Source organism: Mytilus galloprovincialis, chromosome 10 (genome assembly GCF_965363235.1).
Source record: "Mytilus galloprovincialis chromosome 10, xbMytGall1.hap1.1, whole genome shotgun sequence".
NCBI lineage: Eukaryota > Metazoa > Mollusca > Bivalvia > Mytilida > Mytilidae > Mytilus > Mytilus galloprovincialis.
This window is the reverse complement of record NC_134847.1, coordinates 64,052,697-64,066,336: the sequence shown is the minus strand read 5'-3', so window position 1 is coordinate 64,066,336 and position 13,640 is coordinate 64,052,697. Positions and strand designations below refer to the sequence as shown.

Here is a 13,640-nt window from a genome sequence, read left to right as displayed (position 1 = left end):
CAGTTGGACTTGTACACCTTACAGTCCTTCCATACACCGAATATACTAGCCCTATTGCTTATAGTATCTAAAATATGGACTTGACCACTAAAACTTAACCTTGTTCACTGATCCATGAAATTAGGTTGAGGTCAAGTGAAAACTGTCTGACAGACATGAGGACCTTGCAAGGTACGCACTTATCCAATATAGTTATCCTATTACTTATAATAAGAGAGAATTCAACATTACAAAAAATCTGAACTTTTTTTTCAAGTGGATACTGAACCATGAAAATGAGGTCAAGGACATTGGACATGTGACTGACAGAAACTTCGTAACATAAGGCATCTATATACAAAGTATGAAGCATCCAGGTCTTCCACCTTCTAAAATATAAAGCTTTTAAGAAGTTAGCTAACGCCGCCGCTGCCGGATCACTATCCCTATGTCGAGCTTTCTGCAACAAAAGTTGCAGGCTCGACAATAACATGAAGTGGGGCGAACGGAGGAACGCAAGGACGGACGGATGAACGAACGGAGGCGAAGACCAGAAAACATAATGCCCCTCTACTATCGTAGGTGGGGCATAAAAAACAAACCAAAACAAAATAACTTTACATTGACCAATGAACCATGAATATGAGGGCAAGGTCAGCTTAACCCTGACAGATCGACATGAAGATGTTGCAAGGAATCCATATACCAAATATAGTTATCATATTACTTATAAGTGAGATCCACCTTCCTCAACCAATACAAACTGGCCATCACGAAATATCCTTAATGTGGGGCTTAAAAGTGGCATTAAAACAATAACAATATTATTAATCAATCATAAATGAGAAATTCACATTACAAAAAAACTGTATTTTTTTCAAGCAGTTATTTCAAAATAAACATTTAGAGGATCCTATGATCTGGTATTACTCAACTGGTAAAAATATGATTCTAGTATTTGGATATTTGGTTTGCTTGTACTCTTATCTGTTATAGACCTTATTTACTTCCATTAATGTAGATCGTGTATGTAAAATAGACCAATACACTAAGTGACATTAATAAGTCAAAAACATTGTTTTTGTCATTTAATATCAACTTATTTGTAGATATCAATTTGATAAACTTTTTGCCATTTAATCATGTTAATGTTTCTCTCTGAGGGCATTTATCATATTTTCTGCAAAAAATTAAAAAAAATATTGGCAAAAATTGTCTTTCAAGGGCAATAACTCATATAAGAGCTTACAAAAAATTGTCAATTTCAGTCATGTTAACTTATTTGTAGGTCTAGTTACTTTGGTTTACATATTTGACATTTATGAGTACCTAACATAAGTTCTGCAAAATCTAACATTTTTGGTTCAAGGGCAATAACGCTCATAAAGGATCAGTTGACGATTGGTCATGATAGCCCATTTTTCAGCTTTTACTTTGTTGAATAGTAGTGCCACTATAAGTTTTTCTCTATCATACTCTTTGCAAAAAACTTTGAAAATTTAAATTAATTAAAAATGTGTTTCATGAACAATATAACTCCTATAAGAAATCAATAAACAGTTTTGGTCATCTGACTTATTTGTATATGTCTTAAAACATAAAATATGCTATATTTATTCATTGCAATATCAATATATCAATATCAAAATTTCCCCTTATATTCTGCAGTATTGACACTTTTTTCTTGCAATTAATTCATAATTCAAAAATTTGATAATTTTAAGGTTTTTTTCACTCCTTTAAATCTTGAGACATGACCAGTTGTGGTCTCAGACCTAATAGGATAGAAAAAGTTGACCAATCTTAATAAAACTTGGTATGACTAAAGCTTTATAAATTATAACACTGCTTACAATGTATCATAACAATAGGAGATATATTATAGACAGTATGTTAAATTCTATACTCAACTTTGCGTGTTAAATTTTGACGTTAAAATTGAAAAATTTCAACTATCAACACTTGGGGCATTAAAAATTAAAATATTGCAAAAATATACTTTTTAAGTGCTTAAATATATCAATTATCATGTACTAAATGCAATAGAGTACTCATTTGATTTGTCAGACTTAGCATAATTATTCAAAAGTCAAATTTATATGAGCCTGCGCCTAAAAATTGAGGTTTTTTAATGAAGGGGGGCATTACATGAAGATGTAATATTTTCCAGCAATTTAAAATTTGTGAAGCTTTTTGGTTATAAATAATCCTTACATATGTATTGAATGTACTTTAAATGGAAAGAAAAGTTACAAATAACATATCATATTAGTATAAATGGTCTTAGGCCAAGTAAGACTACAAATAATTTAGGGTCAATTTAGGCCGTGCCACATATTGACATTAAAAAATGCATATTGAGGCTATACCCTTACCAAAAAGTTCTTACATGTTGCACATAAGTTGCACATAAGATGCTCACGTTAGAAACTAACATGATTGCACACGAGTTTTTTAACATGCAAATTAGGTGAGCATTTTGTGAGCAAAAAAATTGCACATATGAAACTAACCTAATTTGCATGTTAAAAACCTCATGTGCAACTGCTCATATGAGCTTTTGTTTCACATGTGCATTTTATTAGATTGCTCATATGAGCAGTTGCTAACATGTTGCACACGTGAATATTATAGTTGACCAAAACAAAATGGCTGCTTTAAAAAAGGAATATTTTTCTAATTTAATTGAAAATCTTAAATAATTCAGTTGAAAATAAAATAACTGATACATCATGTTAAAAGAGTTATTCTTTAATTATTGTCAGTTAATTATGATTTTCATATCATTTTTTTTAATTTTTTTTATTTAAACAATAATCATGATCATGAATAAAAACATAACATTACATTATAAAACTAAAAGAGGGACTTGCAAGTTTAGTACACAATGAATGTCTTTGATTAATAAGTACTGTATTTCAAAAAGTTTAAAAGGAAAAAATCTTTATACATGTAGTACTTATTTTGAAGCCAACCTGTATATATATATTCCAATAAAGGACTTAAAATTGTAATATATTTCAAAATCTGACACAAAAAATGAAAATAATGAAATAGAAATGATAACTTACAAATAATTAACCACAGCCACACTGGTTTTATCAGATTTCAACAATGCCTTTCTTCAAATAGCACAATATAGGACTTAACATTTTCCATATCCATCTACCTCCATTTATTGCATGCTTTTCATGAATTTGAATTTACAGGAAGTACATGACTGGGCATGTCATTTTGAAAAAGCTCATATGAGCAATGATGTAGGTTAGTTTTGAATGGTTAGAAGAATGGAAAAACTTTTCAAAGTACAAAACTAACATAAAACTAACATGGATGATAAAAGCTCACCTGAGGTTTGAATTGCACATGTGAGCATTATGTTAGATTTTTGTGGGCACATATGAACTACCAAACTTCACATATGAGCAACCTGATTTGCATACAATTCTTACTTGCATCTCATGTGCTTCACATGTGAAACTTATGTGCTTTTGTTAGCAATTTCTGTATGGGCAAGAAATAAAAAATTGTGTCTTTTTTATCATTTCTATACTCATGTGACATGATACAACAAATCTGAGCACAAAAAGACTCTTGCATTTAACTTTTCTTGCAGACAGTATGGTCTGATACAAAGTTTTTTGCCTTTTTAGTGAAAACTTGTATGCAATTTTCACGGTGGGTATGGTTGTCCTGCGAGAGAATGTTCTGTGCTGGTGATTCGGTCCTGACGGGTGCTGGTGATCATTGAAAAAATGTAAACAAAGACGAAAATGATGATTTTTGACGTTTTCTCTCATAAAAAATGGAAGGAAACAGTTGAGATTTTTCAATTTTGTTTTTTATGGGTTTATAAGCAAACCATTAAAAAATTAACCCTCTAAACTGTTTCAGTAAGCGTAGCACAAAAGGGCACATTTTCAGAAAATCTAGAACTGGAAAAATAAAACAAAAATGCTCATGAAATCTGCTTTGTATACTCAAATCCAAAAGACAAAATTATTTTGTGAAAAACCCGTGCAATTTAAGAAAATTTTGCACTTTCTCAGTTTATTTATGTCCTGATACTGTGCTGGTGGGTCCTGTCATTGTGCTGGTGGGTCCTGATACGGTGCTGGTGATTTTGGGTAAAAGGTTTGTCATATTTGAAACAAATGTTACAAAATCAATAAAATTTGGCTGATAATTGTATTCAATCGGATCTGTGACTCCTTTTTTCACTTTAGTGCATCCATTTGGCTGTTTTATAAGCGTTTTCAAATAATAGTAACTCATATTACATAAATGAGCAACATCTTCCGTCCAATATCAGATGAAAATATATCTAATTAGAATAGTTTTATTCAAGATATTAAATGCCCTTCAATTGATGATTCTTTACATAATATGTTAACTTAAACGGTTTTAAAAGGTGCTTAAAGTAAAGCGACATTTATAAGAGGGGGTCTTATATTGACATTAAGGTTTGACTGGTTTATTCAGTTAAATATGCGTTCCACACACCTCATGCAACTCCATCAAACCAACCCCTCCTCCTTTCCTCATTCATTGGTTCAGTGGTGTAACAACACAAAAATTTATCACATAAAACAATAACATTAAGGGACAAATTATTGAACAACGCATACTCGCAGCTACTGTGAATTTCAAAGCTATTTCAAAGCCGCATTTTCAACTAACACCGGTAGATAAACCAAGTTATCTTAGATAAAAATCTCACTCGTACCGATCAAAAAGTTCATGTTTTAATGTTTGATAAAGCAGAACTTTGAAAGTGTGCAGTGAATCTTGTGCTCACAACAGTTATTTCATAACTATGTATAAATCAGACATCTTAATTGAGAAGATACCGAGAAGTATTTCACAGTTAATGATCATGAAGGGGTAGAGATTGCATGGAAGTTAAACTAGGATAAGAAAAAAAATATAGTATGTTCTGGCGAAAGACTTGGCGGACAGTTATCTCATTGGCAATCGTAAGCACATCTTTTTTTTTATATTTACAGTGACTTGACTGTTAGTGTTGCTATCCACCAATTGCAACTCATTCAAAATTTTGACCAAATTGCAATTTGTTTTATAAAATCAAATTGTTCAACTGGTCAGAATATTGAACAAATTGTTCAGTCAAAATGTGAAAGTGCAAGGTGATAAAATAAAATATACTTACAATCCTATAAGACTTTAACTCCACTTTATTGATGGTATTACTAAATCAGTCTATCAATCTGTATAGTTATATTATAGCCATTACCATACTAAAGGTGAACTGTTTTATTTTTAATTGCTATAAAAATGTCCAAACTAAGCTTTTATATAGTTTTTCTTTCGAAAAGTATTCTATATTCATAAGAATCACACATTATGTGAATAAAAACATTTCATATTCAGTAAAATATTTGTGAAATTGCAATATGTTTGTAGGAAGGGGAGATAATCTTTTTTGGTTTCAAAAAATCTTTATTCAAAAGAATAGTATTTTAGGCTGTAAATAAAATGTTTATGGAGTTTGATTTACTTTTAAGATTCAACCCTGGTGAGCCATGTTAATTGTCGGTATGCTGTTGCACCCATCGCACGTAAATTTTCATATTTCCATCCTTTTTTCTGATAAATATTTCCACGTGACAGGATTTTTTATCCCAGTAACCGGTGTTACCCATGTATATATTAAGTTAAAAAAATAAACAATACTATACTTATGTGTGTGTCAATTTGTTTAGGTAAAACAAAACTACAAAAACTTCGAAAACAAGAGAGATTTTTTTTTAAATGTCATGACTATCTGTCGATTTCTAGAGCTATGCTTAGTATTAACTTCAGATGACAGCTAGGGACTTCACATACTGGTGACCATGCTATCTTTCATAATTATATTCATATACATATATAAACTGAGACTACTATAACACAGTATCGGATATCAATTCATCGGATAATGTGAGTCTCCTTATAGTTAGCTACGTTATTTTAACCTAGTTTCGTATTAAACCGTAGCATACGACATATATCACTACCTTATAACTCAGACAACTATAACACTGAGACTACTATAACACACTGTGTTTTTGAAATTAAAAGCACATTTAACAAAACCGATTTCTGTAGGTGCAAACAAGTATAAATTCAACTGAGAAAAAAAAACTTACACGAAAAGATGAAATATTGATTTTGATTTGCATATCTGATCCTTCTTCCCCATCCAGCAAAAGCTCTTTTTTTTTTTTGGGGGGGGGGGGGGGGAGTAAAAATGGGCAATCATTTTATCGCATTCTACTTCCAAGGCGTGTTTGAACTGATTGTTTTGTCCTGAAAACACATAAATAAAAAATGTTTAATATATCTGGCTTTAGTTTCGATTTATAAAAAATATATACAAAGGTTACATGTTAATGTTATAATACTAAGAATTCACTGTATCAAAAAATGAAACAAATGCGTGAAGTGAAATACCTCAGTAACGAGTCATTACTACAGAGAAGGTGTGTTTGGAACACAAAACTTAAAAGCCTCGCGATATTACCAATATTTATTTCTAGACTGGTATTTTTTTCCGTTCACTCGTTTTTCACTCAATTTTAATTAAAATTATAAAAAATCTTTGACAACAGACTTTCTTTTGGGATTATAAAATGCAAAACTTAAAAAATCTTATTTCTGTTAGTGTTATCTAGGTTATATCGTCTTCATTCTCTGACAAATTCAGACGTCCCTCTTACTCCCCCCCCCCAAAAAAAACATTAAAAAACATTAAAAAAAAACTATAATAGACTAGTCATCCTTTAGTCAGCACTAACTTGTTTACAAAGAAATCTGATTGTAGCTGCTGAAGACACACGATTCTAACGTACAGAAACAAGGCTGAGTTTCATTTGGTTGAATAAAAAGAAAAGTATCTACAGTATCATACAAATTTGTCAGAGAAACAATATTCAGGATGTTTAAATTACACTGAATTCATTATCCAAACTCATCTAAGAAGTGTTCAGGCTCACCTGAGTCTGATTGTTTGCATTGCTCAACTTTGTTTATTTTTGATTCGTACAAAACATGTTAAATCCCCAAGAATTTTAGCGCCCGGTCCAAGTCAGGCGACTCTTGGATTTGTAAGTCTTGTATGTCTGTTTTGTTTATAATTTCATTACATTAAAATGTTGATAACCGATAACATCTGTTTAAATCATTTTAAATAAGAAAAACAGAAAACAGTCAATTCAAAAATTATGGGTTCTTTTTTCATAATTGCAGTAAACAGATTCACAATAATGTCAATTTTAAGAACACAGATAACAACTAATTAGTCAATTACAGCTAAGCAACAACGATCTTGAATAATTGCCACTTTTGACTAAAATATAAAGGCACAGAACCAGGACATAGGAGCACAGAACCAGGACCGTTTTTCTTATCACCAGCACAGCGTCAGGACAATTTCATTTAACGAACTTGCACGACTTTTGCAATAAAATATTGTTGTAATATACTTTGCATGGTACTTATGACGTATCAGAGAAAAATTAAGCAACAAAACAGTTGTTTTATTGTCGTTCTGATACAATGTAAATAAACCCACCAGCACAGAATCAGGACCCACCAGCACCAGTCAGGACCGAATCACCAGCACAGAACGTTCTCTCGCAGGACAACCATACCCACCATGATTTTAGTCTCAACAGGCTTATATTTGAACCACTTACTATTCTACAGAAGAAAATAAAGATATTATGTGAAATGAAACAGGTACAATAGACATTGTAAAGTGCTTTTTATACAAATTAAGTGAGGTTTATTTGATGGACTTCAACTTTTAAGTACCAAGCTCTCCACTTTTGACTTCTTCCAAACAGGCGTTAGACAAGGGTCATTTATACAACACATTTTGCACATATTGTCTGAGATAACCTTCTTTTCTGTAGATTCAGAGTTCATAAATAAGTAATAGAACTCCTTTAGTTTCATGCTATTTGACAAATTATCACCATCAAATAATTTAGGGAAGTTGCTAAGGTACAGATTCTATATTTACAGATTTCACCTCTTAGGTCTGAGACCACAATTAATTTGTAGTGCATTTCTTTTAGAACATAAATGAAAATTAAAAAAATCCCACCTGCGCTTTCTCAATGAAATTTTTACAGTGTGTTGTACTACTTTTGGGACAAATTATATCAAAATTATAGAAAACTTCATCAGCTCTAACTCAAAATATGGACAATTTTATGTTTAGGGCACCTTGAAATCTTTTGAAAGCTCCCAAAATACTAATTTTTAACCTTTTTCAGCTGGACCAAATCACTATACTTTCCTTTAAAATTCTGGACCCAAATTTTTTTACAGTGTAATTTCACCCCCCCCCCCCCCCTACTTCCAATTTGAGGCATAAAACATGGAGAAATAAATTTGGAAGGGGTATAAAAATATTGGCAAGTAACCCACTGTCAACACTATAGGGACTATATTCGTGAACAACGAAAATCAAGGGACGACAATTGTGGTCTCGGACCATGATAAAATCAAATAAGCAACATATCGGGTGCAGTCATGTTAATTTTTAAGTGTTTCTTCTAAAAGTTGTTCTTGGTTTCCACATCTGCCAAAGCAATCCTGGCACAAGTCATTATGAAAAATTTGCACCTCAGACAACACCAGTCTGTGTCCACACTTTTCTTTAAAATTTAATAAATGTTTCTTGATATATATTTGATCAACCCTTTTCAGAATAGGAAACTAATGAGTAATGTTCTTGAGGAGTCAAAATAACATCCAAATCAATTCCAAATTAATGTTGATATATATACATGTATGTTTTTTTAAGTATTATTTTTTTGTCATTTCACACACTATAATTATATAAAGCAGATATATTATCAAAATCAAAAATCATTTATTCAAAATTAATTCAGTTTTACACAGTTTTAGATCACTAGAATCCAGAATATTCCAACTCATAAATTTTGGCTTTTAAAGTTTCTGGGCTGTCCCTTGTATTTGAGCATCCTACATAAATATGTCCTTCTGTAGACAAAGTGAGTCTACATGGATATATAATTCCAATGTCATGCAGATTGTAATGACCAATAAATTTCCCCTCAGAGTTCAATATGTGTAGTGTAGAAATGAATATATCTGTAACTACAATATTATCTGCAGGAGTTGTAAGCAGGTCAGAGGGCGTAAATGTTTTTTCTTCAGTGTTGATTTTTGGTTGACCAATGTACACCTGTTTGATATCTCCTACTTTTCCTAATACCAAGACTCTACAATCAGAATCTATCCCATCCACAACACAGATATTGCCATTGTTGGTGCTTGTAATTAATCTAGGCTGTGTAAATAATGGTTCTTTGTTGCTGTCTTCTTCATATTTTTCCAAGCATCCACCATCCTGGCCCATCACTACCACAGCAGCCTTCGTTCCTCTTCGTCCTACACCTACTATAACTCTGTTATCTTTGGTTATATGGACACATACTGGTTGACTTTGTGATGTACAATTTGTATATGGTCTCACATCATAATTGGATTCATCATGTTTGAGCCATACAGTGCTACTATTGATAATAAACAGTTTTGTTTCAATGATAATAAACAGTTTTGTTTCACCTAAGGCTGCTTCAACCAGGTTTGTGCATGCATTCATTGCTGCCATGTCACAAATAGAAAAACAGTTTGACTCTGACATAATCGTAATATTTTGATTATCAAATTTTATATGTTGCAACTTTTCAAGAATACCATCATAAATCCACAGAGTACCATCAGAACATCTGCAAATATTATGAACATTTCTTAATTGTGTGGTGAATTGTTTAGCAATTTTAAACTCAATTTTAGGATGTTGAATTTCCAAGTTTCCTCTATTTTCCTTTGATCCAAAATTTACCATTGTAATTTTGTCTGGCAAGAATCTCCTCAATAATGAAAACTCAAGGTTTTCTTGTGGTGTAGCTCCACACAAAGAAACAGCAAATTTATCAAAATCATCAAAGAATTTGACAAAATCTTTTGAAGTTGTAATACTTTTTACAGTGTTACTCTTCCTCTGTAAGTTTTCTAAGGTTTTCTTAATCTTGCTATGCTTTGCCCCGATTTCCTGGCTATTTAATTCCCATGTCTGCTCCAGATCTTTTACAAGATTATCAGCATGCTTATCAACTTCACACTTAAAAGCATCCCTGTGACTAAAGATATCTTGCTTGATTTTTCTAAATTTAGCATCTTCCTGATCTTTTATGTCCTGAACTTTGTGTAATGTACTGGTCAAATTATGTATACTTTCATCAGTTTTCTTCTGTCCACTTTTAGTTATCGTCTTTTTATCATTAAGCTCTTCTTCATCAATAAAGGTGTGTCCATTGTGGACTTTGGTTACACATTTTAAACAGATGACTTTCTTACAAGTTTGACAGTATACACAGCAAGCCTGGTCTGGATGTTCTAGACATTTAACATCTCTAAAGTTAAATGTATCCACTTCTTCTTCCAGATCCAGCTCTTTAATGTCTCTAATCCTATGTTCAGTTGCATTTTTAAATCTAGCATGGACTTTATCCTTGCATCGGCTGCACATTAAAAGTTGACAGTCCAAACATTTAAATTTGATTTTATTCCCACCATCACAAAGTTCACAACCTACTGGAATTTGTCCTCTTTGTAAAGACTTAGAAGAAGCCATTTTTGATGTCTGAAGTTAAAAAACCATATATATATATCAAAACTTTTAATCAAATTATTAACACTTGTAGATATAATATGAAAGATAAAATATGAGGTTAATTAGATATGACATGTGTAATGTACATTTAAAATAAAGATGGACAGTGTTATCTTGTTTATTTGCTGCATCATATAACTTTTTTTTTATCAGGATAGGGGAAGCTAGTACACAAAAACATGATAATATTTTTTTTAAATATTATCCTTATGGGCAATAACTCATAAAATTATGATTAGTATGTAATATTTGCTACTGTCGTATAAGCAACAATTTTATTTTATCATTGTATTACAAAAATGTATTATTCTAATTTGCTACAATTTCAGCAGCAATATCTGCTTAAAATTAACCAGGAAAATTTGTTATAATTTTGACCGATATTTTCGCTCTTATTGCTTTAGTTTTTAAATTACAACCCATAATTCTGTTTTGAGAAACAGTTGTTTTGTTTGTTATTGATTAAAATCTTAGATAATTGTATTTCAATAGTAAGTGCAAGTTACTTCCCTTAGATGCAATGTTGAAGGTGCAACTGGTTGATTAATCCTTTTGAAAAAACAAAATTGGAAGCTAGTCGGAGAAAAGATTTTTAATTGATCATAAGGGATGCATTATGTAATGATAAAAAAAAATTGTTGAGAAAACATTTTTTTTTCTTCTGGTCTAGCATCCACATGCAGTGAAACAATACAACATAGCAACAAAAGAGATAGACCTCTTACCCAAATCAAAAGGTAAACAGACAGAAAGTCACAGGACATAAAGTCACAAATTTGATAGGACAAAAAGTCACAAATAATTTTTTGACAATTGTTTTAATATATTTTTATATATTTACTTTTTACAACATATATTCATTTTTAAGTTAGGGAAATTGCTCATTAACCTTGATAAATGAAAATGTAATTAGTACAATTTTAATCATGGAAAGGATATATTTATTGGCAAAATAAAGCCATTTAAGTACCAAGCCACTTTTGACATTTTGTTTTCATAACAATCATGACAATTACTTGATCATTATTGATATTTAGTAAATAAATTTTAATTACAAAGTTGCTTCATATATATAACTTCAAGAAAATAAAAAAAAAATATTTTCAAAAACAATCTCAAAACTGAATTGTGACTTTTTGTCCTGTGACTTTATGTCCGTGACCATTTGTCCTGTGACTTTCTGTCCTACATTCAATCAAAACATCAATTTATAAACTATACACACTATTTGCCAATTTCCTTAATTGAGTTGACCCTGCATTAAGAGATCCATTTTTTAGTTGTCTAACTTTGAAGGGTCATAAATTTTTCATTGGCAATGAAGAGCTAAGAAAAACAGCAAACTTATCTGTGAGTATTAAATGTGTGTAAGCTTTAAGTTTCTTAAATCTTTTAATTACATTTATTTTTTTGTTACTGTAAGTGTAACGGTTTATTTCTTCCTCTGTGATATTTTATCCTGAGGATAATTTGTCCCGGTAATTTTTTTCCAGGCATGGTTTTTCTCAGGTTGATTTTTTCCAGAGGAGTGAAAATCTATCTGTGTTATGCGGATAGTATGTACCGGTATATATTTGCCGTACTATATTTCCCAGAACCGTGTGAAATAGAGTCCCATTAACTACTTTGTAAGTTACTCACAATCAATATATACCTGATTATAGTTATAAAAAGTTTCACAAAGGTAGACCAAATTTGCATAATTTATCAAAGGGAGGTAATTATGAGCAATTTATATTTTAAAGATACAAATGTATTAATATAATATATTTCTGAATCTATTTTAGAGTGAAATTTTTCCTTGAATCTTATTTTTTATATATTCATTTATATAAAAAGATGACTTACAACTTGATTTAATAAGACAGATAACATTTCACAGGTAAAAAATATCCAGCTGTTAAACATGCTTTTGTTCCAATATATTGTTATGATATGATTTATCTGATTTCCATATAATCAACAACTACATCTCTGTCCCCAGACAAAACTATTTATATAGTTAAAAATATCATCATAATCAAATTCTTCTATTACTGTTAACAGTAGTTATGCAACTATATTTCTACCTTACTTTTAAATTTATATTTGTACTGAGATCTGAAAACAACTCACTTTTACATGTATTTCACTAACCTTGTTTAATCATGATATTATTTTCACAATTACGATCTTTGAAATTACTTCTGGTTTTCTTCTCTATGTTTCATGATAATTTTCTTTTTAAAAGGATGATATTGCTTTGAATACTTCAGGAATTTTTTTCAAGGATAATTTGTGAAATTATTTCCCATTATAATACATTTTTTTTTAACAATTTCGCTTTATTTCAAATACACTATTATTATTTCATAGTATTTTTATAGGATAAGTTTTTATAATAACTATTCAATAAGTAAACTACACAGATAGAATTTCACGGCAAAGGAAAAAATATCCCAGGGAAATATATTCCTCCGGATAAAAAAATAACAACAACTACTGTGACATTTTTTCCTCCGGATCAAATTTCACCTGGATATAATTTTGCTTTACATAAGCTGTAAACTGTTGGAACTCGGGCAACTTTTCATTTTTTTCTTTCAGAATTATTCAAATGCTGATATTTCATATTCAACTTATTTTGCCTTTTGAGGACAGAACCCAAATTTGTACGATATAGAACCAGTCGATATTTGAAAAAGAGAAGTAATTTCTGTATAACAGAATCAAATAGATAGTCGGCAAATGGACTATTATTAAGATGTTTTATTCACATATGATGATCATGCAGGTATTTTTCAAATGTTTTGATTAAGAAAATGCAAAGTAATCAAAGGGGGCACAGTGATGGTAATGGCTCACATGGTGCCTTGAGCTCAGAATAATTTATTTGCTATGCATTCAACTGTCCAAAATGATTGTGGCCACCACATCTGCAATGATTCTAACAGGAAGATGAAGTGAC

General features: G+C 30.9%; 1 protein-coding gene across 1 annotated transcript; it reads right to left on the bottom strand.

The window, feature by feature from the left end:
* Window positions 1-8,902: 8,902 nt before the first annotated feature.
* On the bottom strand, window positions 8,903-10,654 carry LOC143049552 (uncharacterized). Its single transcript, XM_076223156.1, has one exon. The coding sequence runs from the start codon at window positions 10,652-10,654 to the stop codon at window positions 8,903-8,905; it is 1,752 nt and encodes a 583-aa protein (XP_076079271.1).
* Between the last annotated feature and the right edge of the window lie 2,986 nt (window positions 10,655-13,640).